Source organism: Labeo rohita, chromosome 16, assembly GCF_022985175.1.
Source record: "Labeo rohita strain BAU-BD-2019 chromosome 16, IGBB_LRoh.1.0, whole genome shotgun sequence".
Classification (NCBI taxonomy): domain Eukaryota; kingdom Metazoa; phylum Chordata; class Actinopteri; order Cypriniformes; family Cyprinidae; genus Labeo; species Labeo rohita.
Window position 1 is genome coordinate 17,493,112 of NC_066884.1, and position 26,325 is coordinate 17,519,436.

The 26,325-nt window shown below is 39.5% G+C and overlaps 1 protein-coding gene across 1 annotated transcript; it reads right to left on the reverse strand.

Moving 5' to 3' along the window:
* Window positions 1–427: 427 nt before the first annotated feature.
* nr4a3 (nuclear receptor subfamily 4, group A, member 3) lies at window positions 428–26,325 on the reverse strand. Its single transcript, XM_051131295.1, is given in 10 exon segments — window positions 428–2,223; window positions 2,225–2,250; window positions 5,419–5,597; window positions 10,276–10,472; window positions 11,246–11,409; window positions 12,227–12,356; window positions 18,150–18,988; window positions 22,061–22,142; window positions 22,993–23,145; window positions 25,901–26,325. Coding segments are annotated over 8 exon segments (1,845 nt in total). The 5' UTR covers window positions 22,125–22,142; window positions 22,993–23,145; window positions 25,901–26,325; the 3' UTR covers window positions 428–1,977.

Here is a 26,325-nt window from a genome sequence, read left to right on the forward strand (position 1 = left end):
TCGACAATCCCAGACAAATTAGTAGAGTGATGGAGGAAGACAGAGAAAGAGCAGCCGTGTCAGTGTGCATGTGTGTGAGAGCGCGTCTGCACCGAAATGTCACAGCGTGGATCGATGGGGCTTAACGAGGACCGTAGGCCTGATGTGGTCAGAATCCCCCAAAATGCTCTGAATCTGTCCCCCAATACCAGAAGCTCAATGCAATGTGGACCTTGTCCAGAATCCGCCCCCATACACGTACGCATATTAGGGTACATGATGGTATTAAGCTGTAAAGACACCTGACATGTCGATGCTTTTTGAACTCGACAAAGGGGGAGTCCCTCGGTCTCATCCTGAGTCGTGACAACAAACACAAGCTTCAAGAGAAAAACACTTCTGATGCTTTTACACAGAGGTGAACAGAAAAACGACACTTCCACTCAAATAATCAGAAGGGTTTTTTTATGATTTCAAAGTGCTGAACAGAGCCTCCAGTGAACCAAAGAGAAAAAAAAAACTAAACAAACCAAAAGAGACATTGAAAAACATGTTTTTTTTTTCTTTTTTTATGTTTCTTCTCCAAAAAACAATGCACAACTTGTACCACAAGATTTGAAAAAGCTATCAGATAAAAACACTTCAAAATATTAGTTTTGTATTGTGTATATATATATATATATTTATATTTTATATAATTTGTACTTTCTCATCTGTTCAAACTGCTGCCGTATGATAAAGTAAGCGAGAACGCCCAGTCAGTAAGTGTGTTCAAGCCCTTGTGGAGCCGGCAGTCTTTGCAAAATAAATACAAGCAGAGGCGAGAAGGAGAAAACCATGCATATAATCCGTTTTTACTTTTTTGTACATATAAAAGACATTTTTGCAATAATGTCCTCCATATTAATAAATGGCGTAGACAGTATAAACATACAAAAATGAGCATGAACGCGGAATGTTTCATTCCTCCCATCCTCTCTCTGCACCTGCGTCTCCCCTGCCTTCTCTTCTCCTCCTGTTTTTTAAGTGCTCAAAGCCCAATTCTACTCTCTTTACTCTGTTATCCTACCGCTAAAATCCCTTGGTTTTTATTCAGAATAGTGATAAAAACAAAAACTACAGTAATTTCAAGTCTGTGGAACTTCGTCGTTAAAAAGTTAGTGCGCAGACCGGGCGAAATCATCTCAATTGAAACCGTTACCTCACAAGTTGAGTCTTAGTATTAAAATAATTTAGAGTTTGAAATAGGACTGGAACAAACACACACACTCTCTCTCTCGTTCTCTCCTCTCTCTCCTCGTTTACAATAGCACTTAGTAAATTGCACTTGTTTGCAGGTTTCTGGGGTGTGATCAACTGTGATTCTGGACATTAATGCACTCTGTCGTTCTGTCTGTGTGGCGAAAGCCTCCCTCAGAGACACTCCTACGTGTTTTCACACACACATCCACTTCGTTTCTGCCAACGACAGTTGATATGTCATAATCTGGCATCTGAAGCTGGCGTTTTGGATGCGTGCGTATGTGCGAAAGGACAGTTCGCGTGCACTTGTGTGTTTGTGAGTGTATGTTTGTGATGAACACAACTGCTGTCGTCGAGGTGGATTGTGGTGGAACTTTTGGACCGCCTGCAAAGGAGCCGTTAAGTGTGCGTACTCACACACACACACACACATACACACATTCTCGCACTGTAATACTTCTCCTGACGTGGCGCGCCAAGACGCTCGCTCCCAACGCGCGTTACGTCAGATCCGCTCAAACCCCGCCTCGTATCTACACTATCAGGCGCAGAGCAGAGATTAAAAGCGCTTATATGATTGGTTTCTCCTCAGACACGTTTGTTTCCTGTGAGGATTTTGGGGACTCATGGGAAATCGAGTTCAGTGTCATTGTTAGCTACTGGCTCTGTCCCTCCCAGGGTGAGTTTATAGCCGCTGTGGGCGTGTCTGAGTGAGCTTGTGGGCGTGTCAGTGGTGTGCAAAAGGGGACGTGGTCATCAATAGGGCAAGGTGTCCAGAAACCTATCGATGAGCGGCGGGGGTGGGACCAGGTCCTCAAGCTTCAGGTAGAAGATCCTCTGTAGGCCTTGCGTACGCTGAGTTCGAAGCTCCGCCCTCAAGCCCAGCACAGCTGCCACTGTGGGTGTGGCCTTGACAGTTGAAGCCACGCCTCCTGCGCTGACCGAGCTCAGGTGATCTCGCAAGCAGCAGATCAGTTTGGATTGCAGTTCCTCCACTTTTTTTAGGCTCCTTCAGACCGGGACATTGTTCTAAAAATGAGAAGAAATGAAATTGCCGTCATTTTTTATTCGCAAGCGGTCCCATTTTTGAAAAAGTAATGAAACCAAATAATTGTGGTGACATTTGAATCACCAATGCTATATGTGACCATTCACCACAAAACCAGTCTTAAGTAGCGCAGGTATATTTATAGCAATAGCCACAAAATCATTGTATGAGTCAAAATTATTGATTTTTCTTTTATGCCAGAAATCATTAGGATATTAAGTAAAGATCATGTTCCATGAAGATATTTTGTAAATTTCTTACCGTAAAAATATCAAAACTTAATTTTTGATTAGTAATATGCATTGCTAAGAACTTCATTTGGACAATTTAAAGGTGATTTTCTCAAAAATTTTGGCACCCTCAGAATCCAGATTTACAAATAGTTGTATCTTGGCCAAATGTTGTCCTATCATAACAAACCATACGTCAATGGAAAGTTTTGGAAAACTGACACTTACAACTAGTTTTGTGGTCCACATATTAAACTAATAATAACATTGCATATTATTCAATACTGTTTTTTTCCAATAACCATCACCAGTCAGCAGTCTAGTGTGTCTTTCTATCACACTTCAAACAACTCCATGTGTGTGTAAGTGCCCACAGTATGGTAGAACAGCCATGGAGCGGAAGTGCAAAGGGATGCTGGCTTGCTTTGGATATATCTGTGTGTGTGTGTTCCAAATCTATGTGTCTAGTGCAGTTCCATTGTCACTGCATTCAGCCTACGTCCTCTCTCACTCTCACTGTTTTTTTCCCTTGCTCTCTCTGTGTCTCTCCCTCTCTCCTGGGGGATGATCGATGGCGCTCTTTCACCGCAGACACTTTTAGAGGGTCGATAGACTGAGTGGAGGAGTGGAGAGAGGGAGAGAGAGAGAGAGAGCTAGAAAGAGAAGAGAGGTAGGGACCCGAGCTCTGCTGAGTAGCGCTCAATTCCTCTACAGAGTTAAGTGCTGCTCCATGGGGGCTACCAAACACACACACTCATGCACACACACACATATCTACACACAACACTGTGGATTGTGGCTGAAAAAAGGGAGGTGAAGATTGGACGCTGGATGGGAGACTGAGTGAATTGATTGACAGGTATATCTCTCTTTCCATTTTCTTTCCACACTTAAAGGGTTAGTTCAGTTCAGAATTAAAATTTCCTGATAATTTACTCACCCCCATGTCATCCAAGATGTTCATGTCTCTCTTTTTTTCAGTCGAAAGGAAAGGTTTTTGAGGAAAACATTACAGAATTTTTGTCCATATAGTGGACTTCAGTAGGGATCAGTGGGTTGAAGGTCCAAATTGCAGTTCCAATGCAGCTTCAATGGGCTCTACATGATCCCAACTGAAGAATAAGGGTTTTATCTAGTGAAACGATCTGCCATTTTCTACAAAAATTAAAAAACATATATCCTGTGCTAGCTCTGCGTCATGACGTCACGCATTACGTAATAACATTGGAAAGGTCACGTGTGACGTAGGCGGAAGTACCGACCCAGTGTTTACAAAGTGATCATGCAAAACACATCAAACGAGTTTTTCCTACCCTACCTTTTTGAACCGGAGTACACAGATGAAGAACTAACCACGCGTGACCTTTCAAACGTGATTACATAATGTGTGAAGTCATCGCAGAGCTAGTGCAAGATGAGCATTTGTGGTTAAAAAGTATATTATTATATCATTTTCTTTTTTTTTTAGAAAATGACCAATCGTTTAGCTAGATAAGACCCTTATTCTTTGGCTGGGATTGTGTAGAGCTCTTTGAAGCTGCACTGAAATTATATGGCGAAAAATCCTGGAATGTTTTCCTTAAAAACCTTTAATTATTTTCAACTGAAGAAAGAAAGACATGAACATCTTGGATGACAAGGGGGTGAGTACATTATCAGGAGATTTTAATTCAGGAGTGAACTAATCTTGCTGTCTTTAAAGTAAACATAAGATCAAAATTGTTCATATCTTGATCTTCTTTAAAACATTTTTCCCAACATTACTCTTAAAAACAAAGGTTCTTTATTGGCATCAATGGTTCCATGAAGAACTTTGAACATCCATGGAACCTTTCAGATGCAGAAAACGTTCTTAATAGTTAAAAAAGGTTTTTTAAATTTTTTAAATGTTCTTTAAAATGGTTCTTTTAAGAACTGTTCACTGAAAGGTTCTTTGGGGAACCAAATATGGTTCTTCTATGGCATCACTGCAAAAACACCCTTTTGGAAGCTTTATTTTTAAAAGCAGTTGTTTTCAATGGAAGAATATAAATACTTTTTGCCAATAAAGCAGTGTAAATATAGTAGCATGTGGTTTTTCTTCTCTAATCAAATTATTCAATCACATGACTTGCGGAATTTATGCGCAAATCTGAATATTGCAGTGTTTTTATCCAACGTGATTTTTTTCTGTAAAAAATCTAAATATCGCAAAAACATTTCTGCAGATAAAGCAGTGTCCATCCATGTGATAGTTTCTTCTACATGCCACTTATTCAGATTCCTCTTCTTATTATTATATAAATTTATTCAATACATTTGTTACCATCATAATTTACGTGCATGTTTTCTTAATCAAAAATGTGTCCACCTCAAATTAGCATAGAAGCATTTTTAAAATTTGATTTGCATCTCTACATTTCCACCCGGCATTATTTTAGGCAATATTCCCAAATACGTGGATAGAAACCCAGCTGTCTTTATTCTCTTAGTGCTTGCCAGAATGTGCTCGTGTTTCTGTGTGTGTGGCGGAAAGTGTGTTTGTCTGTATATAGGTCGACCTGCTGTTTAGCCTCTGTGTTAATAATGCATGGTAAGACTCGAGCACCTGCTGACCCAAACACACCCACACACACACACACAAACACTGTCCTAGTTTGTCAACCAATAATCAACTATCTCCACCTGCACTCAAAAAGGAGATGCACACAAACCTCACACCATCTCTGTGTCTCTGCTATGTGTGTGTGATTACTGAGGATTATTTCTGCTGTCCAGGTAAACCTAATCTCTGTCAGCACCTGCCCCACACCTGTGATCACTGTGACGACCGCTAGCAGCGGGACAAAAGGGGTGTAAATACACAAATACAAGAACGACAACAGGAAAAAGGACCCGTGAGGAAGTGTGTGAAAGTGTATTTCAGAGGTTGTGTGTTACCTGTGAGCAGCACTAGGGCGCACAAGCAGGAGAACGCAGGCATGTCAAGGTTGAGGCTCTGCAGGTGAGTGCTGAAGTCTCGAATGGAGTCCAGCCACTCGCCGAAGCCGCGCAGACACTGCAGCCGGTGCAGGACCAGGCCTGTGCAAAACACGAACTTCTCGTCTGCCAGCAAAGACCTGAGCAAAAGAGAGGGAGAGAGAAGGGTTTAGATGAAGAACTGTTGTTATTTATACTGCTTCAAGGTGCCGTTTGAAGCCACGAGTTCAGTCGCAGCCTTTCATCTTTTAATTAATCGCCGTTCTTCTCGTTCCCTTCAGAACAGGTACCTGTTTCAATTTAGTGAGCCTCTAATTCTGTACGTCGCCACACACGCTATCAGAGAGCACACACAGTCGCTGCTGTGACACACACATACACACACGCTGATTATCACCTCTCTCTGATTCATGTGATGACGATCTGCCCTTGGATTGGCCGCCGAATCTGTGTTTAAGGCATACTGCACGGAAACAATTACCATAGCGACAAATGAAAGCCAGTACAGGGAAGAGCACATCAAAGATAGGAATGGACCTAATTATGCCAAGCTTTCCCAATTAAAGCTTTTAAAACATTCCTGAGATTATACTCTTTATTTCTCTCCCTCTCTCTCTCTCAGACTCTGTCCTTCAGGGTTGGAGGGTTTCGGGTCAAAGCAGTTTTAAGTTTAATCTTCATGGTCTCACTGTATTCTCACGAAAACCGCTTGTGTGTAATTGCAGCGAAACACCCAAACACTCGCCCTCCACTCGTCCGTCTTCTTCTCCATCCACTCATCCTCAATCTCTCTCTCTCTTTTGGTCTGTCTTCAGCCCTTCGCTCTCAACCCTGCAATTTAGGAAGAAAAACTTCCTCTCGTTTTTCCCGTAGAGTGCTGGCTTCTGCTGCGTGAACTGTTCTTCATTAGTCTGCACGAAAACACACACTCGTATAGACGAGGAGAGGAGAGGAGGAGTAATGGAAAGGGGATGAAGGGAAAACAGCGAGGAGGAATATTCGAGAGTCATCCTCCGAGCTGTTTTTCAAGCCCGGAGGGGGAAATAATCAAAATGTGTGCTTCATTAATGCAGTCTAATGGTTTTACGCCACTACACATGAATGCATATATACAGAACTCACAGACGCTGGTGATGTTATATTGGAAAGTGGGCATCATTTTGCCCTATTCACTCTAGGAGAGCACTTGAAGTGAGTACTATGAAGGGCGCAGGGCTCTTGTATGTGGGCGTCTGGAACACCCAACATAGACGTAAATCACTGTTTCTTTATTTTGAAGAGGAAAGTTACCTTGATTATATCAGCAATATGTACAGATGAAGTCAAAAGGTTACATACACCTTGCAGAATCTGGAAAATGTTAATTTATTTTACCAAAATAAGAGGGATCATACAAAATGTATGTTGTTTTTTTAATATATGTCACATAAAAGATGTTTACATATAGTCCACGACAGAAAAATAATAGTTGAAATTATAAAAATGACCTGGTTCAACAGTTTACATACACTTGATTCTTAATACTGTGTTGTTACCTGAATGATCCACAGTGTTTTTTTTGTTTAGTGATAGTTGTTCATGAGTCCCTTGTTTGTCCTGAACAGCTAAACTGCCCACTGTTCTTTAGAAAAAACCTTCAGGTCCCACATATTTTTCTACATCATCCATCTTTTCACACTGAGGACAACCAAGGGGTTCATGCAACTATTACAGAACGTCCAAACGCTTACTGATGCTTCAGAAGCATTAAGCATTAACACGATGCATTAAGAGCCAGGGGTGTAAACTTCTGAACAGAATGAAGATGTGTAAATTTTTCTTATTTTGCCTAAATATCATATTTTTTCATTTAGTACTGCCCTTCAGAAGCTACAGAGAATACTTTCATGATTCCCAGAAGACAAAATAAGTTAAATTTACTCTGATCTACAAATTCCAAAAGTTTTCACCCTCTTATGTTAGTAAAATAATTAACATTTTGCATATTCTGCAAGGTGTATGTAAACTTTTGACTTCAACTGTAAGGCAGAGTTCACCCAAAAATGAATTTTTAATTAATTTATTTATTGTTAGTTGGCTTTTGCATGTTTATTGATATGAATATTCATTTTTGACAATATGAGGGTGAGTAAATAATGAAAGAATTTTATTTCTGGGTGAACTATCCCTTTAAGATGGTTGACACAAATAAAAGGTAAAATATTACCTTAAACTAAAATGTATTTTAAGCATGCTATCTTTCTGTGTCACTTTGATTAAAAAAAAAATAATTAAAAATGTTTTCAGTTAATATACACTACCATTCAACGTTTGAAAAAAGATATTAATACTTTTATTCAGCAAGGACACATTACATTTCTATTTTAAATAAATGGTGTTCGTTTGAACTTTCTATTAATCAAATAATCCTGAAAAAATACTTAACGGTTTCCACAAAATATTAAGCAGCACAACTGTTTTCAACATTGATGATAATAATAAATATTAGCATATAAGAATTATTTCTGAAGGCTCATGTGACACTAAAGACTGGGATAATGGCTGCTGAGAATTCAGCTTTGCCATCACAGAAATATATTACATTTTTAAATATATTAAAATGGAAAATAGTTGTTTTAAAGTGTAATAATATTTCACAATATTCTACTGTATTTTTGATCAAATAAATGCAGCCTTGGTGAGCATAAGAGACTTTTTAAAAAAAAAACCCTGAAACTTTTGAACAGTTATGTAGCACTAGGGAATACGAGAGAAAGTGAGAGTTTGCCTTTAAAAATGAATCATAAGGATGCACCACCCAAGGTTATGTGATCATGAATGGCGAATGTACATCCTTCCGGGTATCCTGCACTAACAGCCATGTGGAAGGGCCCTGCATGAAGGCTTCAAAAATGCCATTTGGAATCAGTCCATTATCGACCAGTGCCATAGAGAAGGAAAAGTGAACATAAAACTAGTGAAAGCTTGTCATTATTACAAAATTAACAACCGCACCCTAGAGGAGAAGAAACGCACACATTCCTTTTAAATTTGCGTCACAGTCGGTTTCATTGCGTCCATTCATTTATTAACCTCAGTGCGGCCGCGTGGCGTAACTATATGTGCATGTGTGAGCCACATCAGATACCATTCGCTGGAGTGTGTTTTGGTGGTGTACGGTCTATTTTCAAAGCATGTGAGAACTGTGAGTGGAAAATGTGCAAAGTTTGCCCGTATTGTCTCCACACATTCTGAACGCGTATCTTGTGAGTTTTCGAGTGTCCGTGACGTAAGCCCGGATGAATCCCCCCACTTAAATGAGTCAGAACCCAAGTCTGCAGCTCCCTACTGAGGCTGTGACGCCACCACCCACTGCCCTCCCTCCCTGCACCTGCTCCTACACCATCAGAGAGGGAGAGAGAAACACAGAAAGAGCACCAGAGCTAGTTAAACAGGGAGCAGCTGAGCTGAGACAAAAATCCACTTCCTGTTAAAGCAACATCAGAATGTCACTGAGTCACTGAGACACATCCACACACGCACGCTTCTACTTAAAGTCAAGAAACAACAGGTTACTTCTAGTTTGGACGGAAACCGTTTCGGCCTTGCGAGTAAAACAGAAACGCGACATCATAACATGGTGAACGGAATATAAGTGAGCTGTTTCTGCCACGCATACTGTCTTGGGAGGGGGAGGTGGTTAGGCCGGGCTGTTAACCAATAAACTTAAATAAGTGAATTCCACAGGATCTTCCACACAGTGTCCATAGTAACTTTACAGTGCTGAATAGAGAGCGAGAACACACACACACACTCATTGTTGTATAGGAAGTCACAATGTAACTAACAGCGACTGCGGCATATTACACAATATAAATCATGACTCTGCCTGTGAATGACTTCTTTAACAGTCATAATGATACTTTACACCTCATGCTAATTTTTTAACCAGAAAGAAAATCCTAAGAGACGTATGAGACATCACTAATAGCAAGTCATAGAAAAATCTGACAGTTGCTATGAGATATTACAAGTGTAAAGTCAGAGTGTAATTGCTATAACTACCGCTTCCTCCCACAGCTGTAGCCATTCTGATGAGAGCTGAAAATGTCTAATCAGGATATTATTACAGCCTCTATTCTCTGTATTGTATTAGATACAGAGTATTTGCTTGCAAATATTAATTAAACACTAATGGTAATATTATAATAAGCAACATTGTGAATATTGTGATGATTTTGACTGCTTGGCATCTATGATTAAACATCAGTAGCAAAAAGAGAGTTTGATTCATTCCTGTAAATCACTGCAAACTGTTCGTTTCAACAAAATGATTCATAACCATGATTCAATGATTCACTTGTGTCATCAGAAATGTTCAGTGAAGTCTCCATGTGGCAGTTTTTTTTATATTAAAATGTTTAAATATTAAATGTTTAATAGAATTTCTAATAAAATTAAAATGATACTGAATATCATTCTAGCGACAATTTTCTGAATAGATTTTTACATCTCAAATTAAACATTTTTAAATAGCTCCTGACTACAGTGATTGTTCTTTTGATTAAAAAAAATATATATATATTATTAAAAAATAAATGTAAAATCTTGCATTTCGCATTCTGAATCTACTTGGCTAAAGTGACTGGCTGGAAAAAATAGCCTTGATAAATACATGTACATTGAGATATATACAGCATATAATCAAAAAGTTATGAAATTAAGCTTTTTTTTGCTATATTCCCCAGCATTACTTTTATGAATGTTAAAGATTGTGTACCTGCAACTGTTTCAGACCCTTAAGGAAAAATGTGCAATGTGAGACGAATCTGCATGTACCTGTTGGCGAGGCGAAGCACGAAAAGCTCAAGGAAGGCAGAGTCAATGAGCAGGTTCTGGTCATCATGGTGAAGCTCAGAGAATCCAGGCAGCCGTTCAGCCCAGCAGCGTGTCACATCCATGGAGCCGGTTAGCACTCTGTAGAACATCTGGATCTGCTGAGACTCAGATAGACCCACTGGCTCCACTGCACTGAACTACAAGAAGAGATAGAGAGATAAGTATGCCACACAAATCACAATCACTCATTTTAACGCAATGGAAATAGATGGTGAACCCTCTGATGCATGACATCCACTATAGTGGATTAATCTGTATTTTTAACACTTCAGGGGAAAGATGCTGGGTATAAAATATCGTGAGTGACCACATTTGTGCCCTGGACCACAAAACCAGTCATAAGGGTCAACATTATCTGAAAGATGAACAAATAAGCTTTCCATTGATGTATAGTTTGTTAGGACAGGACAATATTTGGCCAAGATACAACTATTTGAAAAAAAAAAAAATCTGGAATATGAGGGTGCAAAAAACTCAAAATACTGAGAAAATCGCCTTTAAAATTGCCCAAATGAAGTTCTTAAGTTTTGATATATTTACAGCAGAAAATTTACAAAATATCTTAATTGAACATAATCTTTACTTAAAATCCTAACGATTTTTGCCGCAAAAGAAAAAAAATAATAATTTTGACCCATACAATGTATTTTTGGCTATTGCTACAAATATATCCGAGCTACTTGAGAGGTTTTGTGGTCCAGGGTCACATTTGACACTTTCTCTTAATTCTATATTTCTATATATAAAATAATACCTGAATTAGGTAAAATAAAATAAAATAAAATAAAATAAAATAAAAAATGTGAATATGTTATGTTTTTTGTAATTTAATAATTCATGCATCAAATGGATAAATAATGATTTCTGCAAATTAGCCTAGATTCATGCAAGGATCTCTCCGCTTAGATACCTGACTGTAGTCTAGTTCTCGTGGGGTAGACTGGGAATATGCCCGCACTAGTGCGTTCAGCAGGCTGACGGGAGGTGATGGGGGTGAGGGCTCTGGCTGCAGAGGACTCTTTGGTTTAGACGGCAAGCGACCTCTCCTCCCCTTCAGGTTGTCTGTGCGCACCACTGTGTCAAACACACAAACAAAAATATTTAAGACAATGCACACATCCTCCACAAGCAGCTAAAACATCTAAATAGTATTACAGAACATTATTCAAACCATATGATGCAATTCCACACATGCAAAACAATTATGCTTCATATTCATTATACCAATCCCTGAGAAATCAAAAGTATATTGCATATTTGTGTAGTAGTTTCAAATAAAACTTTCTTTCCATCTTTTTCCATGCCTTTCAACAATGCCGGACTGACCAGTAGGGGGCAGCTGAAATCTGCACGACTGCAGGTCTCTGAAGGAACCGGTGAGCAGAGGTGAGATATAATAAGAACAATGTATGTCTGTCTTAATCTCCGGCAAAGTATAAGGTGTGATCTTTTTAAATCGCATGATATTCATGCTTAAATTCACAGGAACTGCAAGGATTAAATGTCTCCCTGAACACATGTGCCTGTGACCGTCCTGTGTGTTGTGTTATTACCGGTTCTGAAGCTGCTGATAGGCTGTGATTACAGAGGCGAAGTGCTGCCGGTAAACACCTCCATTATTGTCTAATTCATGCATTCATACTAACCAACCAAACCAGCTACGCGCCAAATCTGCATTAAACCACGGCGCTTCTTGAGCGTAGTGTGTGCATCTGCGGGTTTTAAGTCATTAAGATAAAGAGTGTCTATCTCCTATGCATCAGTCTCTTTAACCAGAGGTCCAGCTGAGGTCATATGCACCAGGGCCTATTGTGTGATAACTGGTTTGAGTGGCTAGGCCAAACATATTATAAGTGATAGGTGTGTGTGAGTATGTGTGTGGTTTTGATACCTTCTTTCACCATGCCTACACTGAGACACTTCTGGAAGCGGCAGTACTGGCAGCGATTTCTTCTCCTTTTGTCCACAGGGCAGTTTTTACTGGCCAAACACACGTACTTCGCATTCTTCTGCACCGTCCTCTGCAGCCACCGACAATAAAAAGAGAAAAAAAGGAAAGAGAGACGAGAAACAATAAGTGAACAGGTCTAAACATTTTATTTATTTAATTTGAACCCGTTTTTGGCTAAGAATTAAAAAGGAAGCTCCCAGGTCAGATTTTAATTACAATGTGAAAAAACTCCGGCTCCATCAGGATAATTAGATAAAATTAATTTCCCAACATGCCTTGCCTGCAGGAGGGACAATTTTATTAGCGCAAGCTACTGACAATGAAGATCAGTGCAAAGCGTGCTGAGGCCGCTCCCGCGAGACATCCCGCGCCGCGTGATAAAATTGTTTGTGAAACTCGCGGGTCAGCTCACGGCACCTCAGGGTTTTGGCGGATCGTGCCTCTGCAATAACCCCCCCTGGAGTTGTTTTCTCCTCGGCTGGATATGCGCGATTATTGCTGACCTTATTAAAATGAAATAAAAACGATCTGCGAGTACTCACGCCGTTAAAAAACCTAGCAAAGAGGAAAAAGACTTTGCGGATGTCAGCGCTAAGGTTCAGACATCAAGTGCACGTGCTAATGGTGAGGCAAAAGTTTAAGCACTTGCGTGACACTGGTAAGTTCTGTGCTGATTAAGGTTATATCCAAAACAAACAAAAACAATGCTTTAACAAGCTACAACTGCGGTCAATTTGATAGCACTAAAACGTACATCAACAATCTTGGTTTCATTGTGCAGTTATTCAATTAGCAAGGCTGCTAGTAGTTAAAATGGTTAAAAAAAACAGAAGTGGGAAACATACTTTTCATGATAGTTACTAGGTATCTTTCATTTTAAAGTTTGATTCCATCTTTGTATGTCAAGTAGATGCTTTAAATAAAAACTATAAAGAAAAACAATCATAATACACACACAGCTGTTTCCAACAGGTGTAGCTAAAAATCAATCAAGCCACCTGCGTTTCCCAGGAAGCTGGAATTTTACCGTCAGGTGAAGTTAAAACACCCACCCACACACACGTTATCCATGCGATTTGCACGGTTTCTCGTATTTCACTTAAATTGAACATAAAACTACCACAGCGGCCGCGCTAGAGTGGACTAATCTCCCAGTGGGCACGCAAATGCACTTGTTAGCTAGGGGAGTCTACTCAGTTACAGCTAAATTCACACTGATTCAGTATGACTTGATTAAAATACAACCTGTGGAGCACATCATCTCGAAAACACCCTGGGCTTAGTGGGAAAAAACGCACCCGCCTCGCCGTTTCCCCCCCTGCACCACATGCACAAGTTATCTGAGTGCAACTACGTTCTGTACTTTATGGCCAGTTCAGACTGTGACAGATTCAGTCTGTCGGTCACAGTGATTGTACAGTCCACAAAACAGAGGTTTTATTGCTTCAGGAGCTCGCTAGATGAATAGACATCTCATGATGTTCATAAAATAAGATAAACGGCTGTACATATGACGGCCATTAAGTGAGTGTGTGTGTACGTGCATGTGTATTTGTGTTTATTTATGCTCTAAACGATGTCACAGTGCAAAACTGTCACGGTTCCAACAGTTTTCAGACTTTTTTTTGAATGGGAAAGAACATCTTAAGTTATATTGTAACTTTTATGATTATGCCTGGCAATTTCTGCCCACAAACAAATAGCAAAAAGAATGAAAAACAAACACTGCGCTATTAAAACTAAAAGTTCCGAATGGCTTTTACAACCAATGCAGGTGAAAGGTTCTTAAAAAGAAAACCTTTTGTGCTTTTAAAAAGTTCCATGGATGTTAAAGGTTCTATATGGAACCTTTATTTTTAGGAGTACATAACAAATAGAAAACTATCGTAATTCTCTCATTCAAGCCCTCAAATATACAAACGCACACACACAGAGTTGCGGTCCAGTGCACAGCAGGGTCCGCGGGGTCGGTAAAGACAAGCAGTTGTGGATTCATGACATGTAACATGTGCTAATGGCCCTGTCACACATTAAAACCCCTTAGGGAACCTATATCCCCCTCTCCTCATCCTCTCCTCCCCTAATCAGAGATGATCAGACTATCTTCTCTCGCCCTCTCCTCTGGGTGTGTAATTAGACGTGTGCGTATGGCTGTTCAATAGAAGAGGTGGAACTGGGTCACCATTAATTGGTTAAGTGTGTGTGCCTGCGTGTATTGCACACTTAGACTGTATTATAAGACTATGACTATGTCTGTGAATGAAGCACATTCTAGTGTGTTTATTATTTAATGCACTTTATCTATGCTGCAACTGATTTAATCAACATGTGCTAAAGGAAAGATGAGTTTAAATTCAGAGCTGTTATAGTTTTATTCAGATGGAGTGGGTTGAATGTGGAGGTTTTGTGAATGAGCGAGCCTGTCTTGACCCTCCATTAGGTAAATATTCAGAATAAATATTCTCACTCGGAGCACGTTATGAGTCACAGAGCAAATTACAAACCAAATAAATGATGTGTGAAAATAAGCGGAGTGAGCAAGATGGAGAGAAAAGATTTTGTGTGCTGAAATTGGATGGTTGTTTACTATTTTTCATTGTGAAACGACACAACAGTTTGTATTCAGATGTAAAATAGAGCCATAAGTGAAATGATTTAGTGGCTGTTAATGAACATAAAACTAAAGCCGGAGGGAACAATTTTGCTGGATAAATGCATGCACACTCCATTAAAAATGTATTTTAAAAACTAATGTACTAGGAATCAACGTGCATAAATATCACAATAAACCCTATTGTATAAAACACATTTTTGAGAATTTGAAAAAGAGAGAGTTGGCGGGCTGACAAAGGATATAGACTGCCACACAATACACCGGCTTGCATTAAAATTCACCTGCTAATATTTATATTGTGAGTTAATGAGTTGCCTGAGATAATTAAATGGCGAGTGTGTTTTGTGAGTTAGGGCTGAGTACGAGTGTGTGTCTGCATAAAAATAAGTATGCTGATCGTCTAAGACTTGCCAGTGTGCATATGTCATTGTTTGTGGATGTCATTTGTGTGTGTGCATGTGTGCCAGTGTTGCAGTAATGGCTACAAAGCCTCAGGCTTACCAACCCCTGCTTTTATTAATTACTAAATAAAAACTAATTGTGAAACTAATTGAAAAGAGGCATAATTTATTTCTGCACCAGACCACAGGCCATTTCCAATTATTTCAGCTCTGCCACTCTCGCTCCTTCACTTTCATTGTCAGTCTTTCAGTACAGCCTCTGTATATTTTAAGTCTTCTCACTGTTTCTGTAATATTAACCGGAGCTAATTTAAAATGACTTCAATCCCAAAATGAGAAATGTATGTTGAATTCATTGTAATTGTTAAATTAATCTTTATACGCTACAGATTCTCTTCAGTCTGCATGTGTGTGTGTGTGTGTGTGTGTTTCTGGCTACAGCTCCAAGCTGCTGTATTTTAAGTGCGCGCCGCTGTCACACCTCTCACTGGTCACCGAGGGAAACGACCCTCACAGACGCCGTGGCAACCGCCGCTCAGACGATTTGTGAGAGCACTCAAAGGCACACACATTCACACTCAGTACACACAAGCCAATACTTTCATGAAAAGGCTGAGCAAACCTATGTCACAGTTGCACCTCTGAAACTGAAACTAAACATTCTTTCAGTTTTTGTGCACAAATTATTTTCTGTACAGACTCAAATGGTGCGTATCCCAACCCCCTCTTCAATCGAAACAACAAAAACACACACAGCTCGCTGAAGAATTGCTATTCACACGGTGGGCTTTAACCTTGGTTCAAACGCCCGCGGAGTGCGTTACAATGGTTGGTTAACCCTGAGCCTCACACTCAGAGAATGAGGTGCGATCGGTGTAGAGCAGCGTGAGGCTCTTCAGCCAAGAGCTCCTTTCAAACCAAGAACAAAACTAATGACCACTAATGAATACACAATTAACAAACACTACCCTGGCCACACTGCCACATAAGAGACGAGGGGAAAAAAACCCCACTGACCGACACACACTGTACAATAAAACGCAAGTACAATCCTCTTACACTCCATTTAATGACAGACACACTCAGATACACAATGAGACATGCTATTCAAATTAAGCACACACTGAGGAACACGTATCAATCAAAATAAATTGCAAACTCCCACGACAGCTTCTACAATACTACAGTCATATGCAATACTATGAAAAAAAACCAAAGCATTATGGGAAATCCAAATGAGAGAATACCTCTGGCAAGTACTTCCAGTCGGTTTTAGGTGACCTCAGCTTGTGTAGTTTTTTCAATAGTACAGTTTATTGTGCTGGTTTTAAAGAGATAGTTCAACCAAAAAAATTGTCTTTGTTCATACAGTAAAACAGTCTAAAACAGTTGTTCTCAACCAGGGGCAGAGGCCCACTGGTGACTTCAAGAAACATCCAAGTCACAGAAAGAATTTAAATTAATAAATTATTATTGATATATTAAAATGTTAAAACTCAGATAAAATAGGGATGCAAACTATAAATATATCCTTGTTCACCCCTCAGTAACTATTTTTTTTGAAGAACATGCAGTTCTTGAAACTTCTGGAATAAAAAATATTACATTTGTTTAATTAAATTCATTTATCAATACTTTCAGTTTCTGTTCATAAAGCACATTTTAAAACAAGCAGCTTTGTCATAATTAAAGCAGAAATACAGAAAATATCTGGTCTAAAACTGTACTTGTTTTAAACTTCTATGAAGGGTGTAAAGTTAAAAGAATTTGTTTCACGTTTTGGCTGGACTGTTCAAATTCGGGCTCTTGTGCGACCTAAATAGTGTTTTAGTGTTTAAAAACAAGCAGTTTTATCATAATTACAGCAGAAATACAGAAAATATCTGATCTAAATCTGTACTAATTTTAAACTACTTTGAGAGGTGTAAAGTAAAAATAATTTCTGTCACATTTTGGCTGGACTGTTTAAATTTGGGCTTTCACGTGACCCAAATAGTGTTTTAGCATTTAAAAACAAGAGGTTTGTCATAATAACAGCCGAAATACAGAAAATATGTGGTCTAAACCTGTACTTATTTTAAATTACTTTGAGGGGTGTAAAGTAAAAAGAATTTGTATCACATTTTGGCTGGACTGTTCAAATTTGGGCTCTTGTGCGAGCTAAATAGTGTTTTAGTGTTTAAAAACAAGCAGTTTTATCATAGCAGAAATACAGAAAATATCTGATCTAAAACTACTTATTTTAAACTACTTTGAGGGGTGTAAAGTAAAAATAACTTCTGAAACATTTTGGCTGGACTGTTTAAATCTGGGCTCTTGTGTGAAACAAACAGTGTTTTAGCTTTTAAAAACAAGCAGTTTTGTCATAATTACAGCTGAAATACTGAATATATCTGGTCTGAAACAACACTGGACCCCACTAAGCTTTACTGTATGGACAAAAAACACTGAAACATTTTTCAAAATATCTTCTTTTGTGTTCCATACACAAAACCAAGCAGATCTGCAGCAACATGGAGGTGAGCGAATGATGCAGAGCATTCATTTTTGGGTGAACTATCTCTTTGAAGGCCCAAGTACACGTGCGTCAGTTAGTGTGCGTTGGAATCTTTTAGTTTGAGATATTAACTTAAAGCTCCTTGCGTATGATCCTCTTATTTAGATCAAACAAAACTTGTAGTATGATTTTTGCAGTGAACGTGTCTGTCAATAAGGATTATTGTGCATTTGCAATGGCATACTGATGTAAATAGTAGTGACACTGAAGGAACTTGGGTGTGTCTGTATTCGATCTGTTTGAGAGTTATTATAAGAAAACGAAAGTGCGGGTGGGATGCTGAGTTCTTACCTTAAAGAAGCCTTTGCAGCCCTCACAGGTGCGCACGCCATAGTGCTGACAGGCCGCGTTGTCTCCACACACAGCACAGGTACCCTCTCCAGAGCTGGCGCGACTGGGCGGCGATGGCAAACTCTCTCCCAGAAGTTGCGGGCAAGGGCCCATGCCCAGAGAGCGGAACGCCAGGCCTCCCGGCTTGCCCATGTTCAGGGGGTACATGTGTGAGTGTGTATGGGAGTGCACATGTGAGTGTGTGTGCGCATCCAGGCTGGGTGGCACATGTGAAGACGAAGAGGATGAGGATGGAGAGCGTTCGGGGCGCAGCGGAAGGCCGATGGCGGTATCGTAGCCGCTGGTGGAGGGTGGGGCTGTCTGCTCGTAGTAATGAGAAAAGCGAGGGCTCTTCAATGGGGCTTCAATCAGGCAGGTCTGGGTCACAGAGGGAAGATTGTGTTCATCCCACAAAAAAGAGCTGGGTGGGCCCGAGTGAAGCGGCGTGGGGGGTGTCGAAGGGGGCGACTGCTTAAAGTACATGGAGCTCCCGGCTATTGCTTCGTCGGATGGTGCCATGGGTGGGTAGGAGTCGTCCTCCTTCTTGATGATAGGGCGTTGAGGAGGGAGTTGATACAAACAGGAGGGTTTCGGCTCAAAGCCGCCCTCCACAAACACATTAAAACTGGGTAGGGAAGTGGTGGCAGCCGCCGCCGAAATCTCCCCTCCACCGAGCTCACACTTTGCGTAGTCTGTCGCCATGAGGTCAGCACTGTAGTCACCATGGTAACCAAAGGACTGGGTGGAGTAGCTGGACCCATGAGGTGCAGGGCCATACTGGGCCTGAACGCAGGGCATGTCTACAGAGATGGAGAGAGGAAACGAGAGTGAGATTATCATATTGCCTTTTGGCTGAATTTTGTCTTCAGGTGTACAGAGGATGTGATGTCAAACATGGCAGTGCAGTACTATTTTGTTAGTACCAAGTTAGTAGATAAACCATTCAACTGGAAACAAGAGTTAGGCCGTGAGCTGGTGGGCACACATGCAAAAACGAAATAAACTAATAAATAATGCACGCCTCTTTCCAAGACTGGATTGTCAGATAATAAAATATTTGAATTAAAGGAAATTCTGTCATAATTTAATCAAGTGGAACAAGTAGTGCTGTCAAACGATTAATCGCAATCCAAAATAAAAGTTTACTGTGTATATTTATTATGTATATATAAATACACACACATGCATGTATATTTAGGAAAAATCCAAACATATGCATGTAAATATATTCAAAATATATACTGTATGTGTGCGTATTTATATATACATAAAAAGTACACACACAAATATTATATAAACAAAAACTTTTATTTTGGATTAATCGCGATTAATCCTTTGACATCACCAACACAATGAAGGTGACTGAGGTTGACTAAAGAAAGACGTTCATATTAGTTTAGAATCAGCAAATTAGGACAGAATGATCATTTCTAGTGAGCCATCACACACTTGACACCTGACTCACAAATTATTCTTCAGTTATCCATCATCAATCCTTATATTCCTTAATTCTAAATATGCACTGATGTAAACATGCACAAAACAATGTTCACCACAAAGAAAGATGAGTTTAGTCAATTAGATTCACAACATAACGCCTAAGCAAAACGCTATTAGATAAATCTTCATGATGGTTTTAACTCTATTAATTTTAATGTGCACCAAGCACCTGCTGAAATAAAATGCTCTTAGTAAAAGCCACGAGGAACTCCCTTGTTATTCGTAGTAGTCTGTATCTGGAGCCAGCTCTGCGCTCCAGGAAAACCATATTGCCAGCGCTCTCTCTCTCAGAGTTATATAACCTACAACTGTGCGCCTTGACACAGCTGTTTAAGTGCATCTGTGCAGAGCTACCTGAGTCCGTGAGGAGATGTGTGTGCGTGTCCTTTGTTTGCTTATTTTCCCTAGGTGGGGAAGTGTACACAAACCCGACGTCGGATTGACGCTCTCGTGTAGTGACTTCGTAATCCTTGTGCCTCCAACACGTCATGTATGTTTAGTAAAATCAAGAGGCTTATCAATTATGAACGCCTCTTTACCTGTGATGACTCGGACCGGTGCGCGCACGTTCTGTTTCCTACGCACATCGCTGGCTATGCATACAAACGTATATTGTGCCATATAGCATCATGGATAACAGTGAGTTTAATGTCAGTAGACATTTCTGTCACACCAGTGGATTCATAGGATAAGGTACATTAGCAGATAGAGCTTACCTTAAGTAAACTTTTTCCCAATTCAACTTTCCTCCCAAAGTTGATTGAGGTTTTGTTTACTTTAACTTCAAACAACAGTAAACTTCCTTGTTAGCCAGCTTACTTTATTCATTCTAGCAATAAAAGTTAACGTTGCTATATTATTGTCCTGCCTGAATTCAATTTTAAATTTGTATGAATTGTACGTTAGCTAATCTAAACTGAATGTCAAGAGAAAGTAGCCTAGGCTAATCTTTTACAATTAACAAAGCTGAGGGGAAACTAAATAAAATTGTTTTTTTTTTTTTTTTGAGTATACTAACTTTAAACGATTTTAAAAATAACTTATGTCACATTTTGGCTGGACTGTTTCAATTTTAGCTCTCGCACGACCAAATAGAGTTAATGTAGCGCCCCTAGCGCATATGCTAGCCCTCAACCATATTAAAGATGTTTTAAACTAAAATATTTTTGTGACATATTTGAGATGTGTAAATGTATAAATCTAAAATAAACCTAAATATTGCCAGTAGTTACTCATGTTTTGTCGACGTACCGTTACCGTTCGCTACTGACATTAATCGAGCAGTTGTTGCTATGGTTACCTCCTCAAGCACCTGAGATGTCTGTTTGCGAGCGGTGCATTCTGATAAACAAGTAATATAATAATCTAACTTCTAGATACAGATATTGTTAGAAAGCCTGTTTGGTGAAACCTATATAAAAGGTAACAACTTCTATAAAAACAAAACAACTTTTATGTTAGTTTTAACTTTATTTGTGAGGTAACTTTATTTGGATAATTTATATTCACATAATTCGCACCTTGACATATATAGCTATAGGAGGAGAGTTTTACGTCAAAGTGAGTGGGTGGGTGGGATAAGGAGCGACCCCTTCATCGTCATGGATACTGACGGAGCAATGAATGGTTTGAGGTCAATCTGGATGGGGCAAAAGTGAGTCACACTTTCTTATACAGTAGTTCACACCACTGTCACCACACAAACATTTGAGATAAACAGTTTCTTTTTTTTTCTTCTTCTTCTTTTTTTGCGGTATAACGTAGGTCATTCTCATTTTTAACTCGCAATATTTTTACACATTTTAAACAATAGATTTTGATCTTTTTTTAAACTAAAAACCACTTAGTAAAAATCTTTCAGCAAGCGATACAGGGACAGATATGCGGATAAACTTGCTTTTGTATTGTTTTGGTATTTGAAGACTCCAAAAAAATATGGCATTTATCCAATCATGTTTTAGGTGCCTTTTTTGACATACTTAAGGCCAGCTCAAATTATGAAAGACTAGACAGATCCTTGTACAAAAAAGCAGGACTTGACTTTCTGTCTGACTCTGTATCTCTCGTGTGTATCCGTTTATGGTTTGTTTGTACACGTGCAAACCCCTGAGCACGTCGATTTTCTTTCTCAGCTCCACATTTCACCATGACACGGATAATAAAAATGAAAACGCAGCCAACCTAACGTAAAAAGTCGAATTATTAAAAAGGTCTAGACCACATAAAGTCATACTGAAACGATGCTTTACAGCTCTAGTGTGTGTGTGTGTGTGTGTGTGTGTGTGTGTGTGCGTGCACCAAACAGAGAGCCTCACACAAATACACACGCAGGCTTATAGAAAGCGCTTTAGAGGGATGAAACAGTTGCTAACCTCGAGGTGTGCATTTTAGATGGACAAAATGCAGCTGTTCCAATAACTGTGATCGCTTGTTCATTGTCAGAGTGCCATAGATCTAACAAACAAAACAATCAACAAAATATAAAAAAATAAATAAATGCACATGACACGCTAACCAGTATGAATTTGCTCTTGAAACTACAAGCATCAGTGGAACACAGGCGGCAAAAATACATTTGCGCAAACTTTCACTTTCCATAAGACAACAAAGGCAATGTATTCTAACAGCAGCACACGAAGGTTTATGGCCATGAAGAAAGTGTGTTGTGATAGCTACTATTTATAGGGTGCAAATCTAAAATTAAAGAGCTATAATATGGACTGCGCTTGTTCCATGAATTGGAATACAAATGCATGCTTTTTCTGCCGTATAAATGTCCATCAACCATCTGCGCGACTCATGTTTTAAACAGAATTAAATCCAATTTGCTGAGGAATGTTGTACAGAGAAACGACAGTGCCTTTAAAAATCAGATATTAGTTCGGTTATTTGCATTTATTTCCGGGACAATTATAAACACAAACATAATTCTCAAGAAAAAAATATTTTAGTTTAAACTACACCTATCTAAAATTTACAGTCATTGTAGATTTCATTTCACAGACCAAAAACTGTTTTATTTACTTTTTAACACATACACAATTTTCAACATATCACTGAGATGTCCTAAAGTTTCCAAAGTTAGACAAACCAAAATGATACAACAGCAAACGTTCACCGGCATGTAGGGCAATCAAAAAAAGCAACAAAACTACTACCAGTCAATTTACACTGAGTAAATAAGGTGTTCTCAAAACTGCAAAATTATTATTGCTTAATATAAAATGTTTAAATATGCAATCACATAAAATATGTTTAGAAAAGCTCTTCAGAGTCAAGAGAGATTTTTACAGACTTGTGGTACCTGCTTGGCCTTTTGCTCGCTGAATCGTGGTCGGTTTCTCGGGTAGAGGCTGCACGCGTCTGGGGTTCGGGGCTGCTTCAGCACACGCGGCGGGTGAGGTATCCGGTAGTCGGGACTCAGACCTGGGCTGCAGGCGCTCTTCCGAACCGGTGTCTGGAATCGGGAGCACAGAATGATTTAGTTCACAACGACAGACAGTAACACACACACAAACAAGCAAGCAGTGAAGTGGCAAAACAACAAAGACATACTCAGGATTTTCTGGTAGTGTAAATTAGGTAGGTTAAACTTTAATTATTTGTACTATATATATATATACAAGTGTGCAAACTAATAAACAAAGGTTAAAGGTTACAAGAGCGTTCATGCTCCACTAACACATCTTATACAAAAATCTAACCCTTTAAACATTTGCAACCCAAAAGTGAAGGAAATACACAAGGTCATATAAATTCGTTTACTTGTATTTTGTATTTCTCAAGTCAGAAAATCAAACTAAATATAAGGAAATGTTCAGAGTGTATTGCCTGTAAAATATAGTTCACAAAAATTGAAATATTACTTGGACAAAAAAAGTTATGAATTCTTTTTTTAAAGAAAGGCTAAAAATAAAACTTTGACAGCGATACAAATCGCAGCCTTTGGAAACAAACCAACGTTAATCAAAAAAGGGAAACCACAAATAGAAACAGCATAACATTTGACAACATTGTCTTGTAGCTATGACACTCGATGGAAAAGCAAATAACAAGTGAAAAAGTGCATTGAAGTCCATATGTAATATGCATGCTTTAGGCACAAAAATAGCTCAGAATCTTACACATGTCTACAAATACAACATATAACGGATTAAATCGTTTTTCTTTCTGTTCCTGCATTCGAGCATTGTGTTAGAACAGTTTCGGGCGTCTAATAAAAGATACTGCCTTGCAGTTTTTTGTTCCCTTAGCTCAGTATAATGACAGTCTCAGTGACGGTCGGACAATATTCACCTGGGCACTCACCGAAGTCCGACTATCCCCGTCTTCGGTCAAATAAACCCAAGCGCGCCACCGAGGAGTTTTTAAAAGCGACTAGCGCCCCCTCCCTGACAGAAGCGCGCTCACACAAAGCCAACCCTCGACAGTAGGTATTGAGCACTGAGTCTTTCTCGACCCTCAAACTACTAGAAACAAATCCCAGAACCCTCATGTTCCGGATATATATAGACTACAAGCACTAATGCATGATTTGGTAAACAGCTGTAACATGGACAACGAAACACAAGCCAGAAAAAAGAGAATTTTGAGTGGCCTCCTAAGTAGCTTTTTTACCTCACACACATGCCACTACGAATAAAGCTGAGCTTTCTATAGACTTTATTATGTTTATTTTTGAGTTCAACCATCTGTCTTTCTGAGGTCGTGTGTGATTTTGACAGAGCGTGTTTCAATGTGTACGCATGGAGCCGCCGGTCCGCTTGTGCCCCGGTAACCTAGAGAACCGCGAGAGAGCACTGAAGAACGCGCTTTGTAGAGGCGCTCCGTTCTGCGTTCAATAAGCGCGCGAGATAGAGGCTTTCCAGCAAACACACAAAGAAAGAGAGAGAGAGTGGAGATAAAGGGATGGAAAAATACAAGTACAGTAAATTAGCTTGGAGAACGGGATTTGACACCCGACGGGGACAGAGACCTGAGGGAAAGAGAAAGGCGCTGTACTCACTGACCCTATCTCGAGTGCACCGCAATAAAACTTTAGTATAACAACTCACTTGGATGGTTGAGCTGATCAATATATTGTCGTATCGTACACCTATTAGAGGCGGTTCTGTCACTGCTGTCACTACTTCTAATGAAATAAATTGGCAAAATCCTTACTTTGCCATTGACGCCCGTAAAGGTGTGCGCGTCAATAATAATCATTGCAGAGGGTGTTTTGATTCTTGCTGACCTGAAATTCACACCGCAAACTATGGTGAAAGAAAATACTTTTTTAAGCACAAACAGGAGCGCGTTGCTTATGGGTGTATCGGTGTCACTTCATAACATTACCAAGAATGTAAACACCATACAGTTACTCATACACGATCACATTGTACTGTATGAACTTAATATTTCTGCTTGTTCAGAAATTAAAGTATTCTGAAAGCACCGTAACACTTGCTTCCTTTACGCGATAAATGTCATGATAGCTCCTTAAATGAACACTTGCGATAGCAAGAGTGAGAAAGTGGTGAATATGAAAATAAAATGTAATTAGATATTATTTTTTGACGACATTATGAGAGTTTATGTACATTTGTATGTAATTATTGTTTATTTCTAAGTGTACGTTTGCTTGCGGTCCTTCCGTGGCTTCAAGACAGAATGAATGAAGCTCGTGTTGTTATCTCACTGAAACGTGGCGAAAGCAATATTGATGTGACTGTAGACGAAATAACTTAAAGTATTCTAAACACAGATACTGCTACAAACGAATAAACAAACGTTCGCACAAAATTAAGTCATGATTTTGAGAAACACGGAGCGCGCAACACTCACTCCGTCTACTAGGCGCATCTCACGAGACTCTCTGCCGGCCCCGCGCTAGCTCACAGCGGATTCACCGGGGTGAGGAACAGGCATCCCATTTCCATGACAACCCGAGAGAATATTACACGTTTCGCGAATTAAATTCGGATTCAGTCCATTCATCTACGAAGACGTCGCGCACAGCACAGCTTGTTTGTCTTTACGCGGTGGGGAACGGACATTCAACAGGTCCGGACCAGAAGTTCTTAATAACATAACGCCATGCAGAAATATATGAATGAAGACCGCAGTATAAATGACAGAAATAAGCCAAAGCATGGTGTCGGTATTTTTAAATTTCAATACGTACGCTTGTGCGCTGTTTCTGTAAAGCGTATTAAATTAAAAATTCCACTTACTTGATTTCTGTTGAGGTTCCGTCTTTACATATGTTTGTAAAGCCCTAATAATTCCTTGTGCATATCCAACAGAAATTGGTAAAAACTGAAAATAGTGGTTGAATGGAAGTTGGTTTCAAAGTCGCAAAAGTTGAAGGGTTTTCATTAAAAAATATTATTTGACTTATTTTCCTCTTAGCTAAGAAGAAAAAAGTACTCCGTGCTTCTGTCAGCTCCACTATAAGAGTGTCGGCGTCAGTAACGGAGAGGATGCGCTGAGCGTAAGTTGCAATGTGCCTTTGTTTATGTGGCGCGCTGAGCGAGAGAAAGTCTAATAGCACATTTATCTGTCCCTGCTTTCTACATAGCAAGCCTGGAATGCGTGACGTCAATGTGACGCCATGGGAGAGGTGACGTCGAGCACTGTAGCTCCCCGGCCTCGCTGG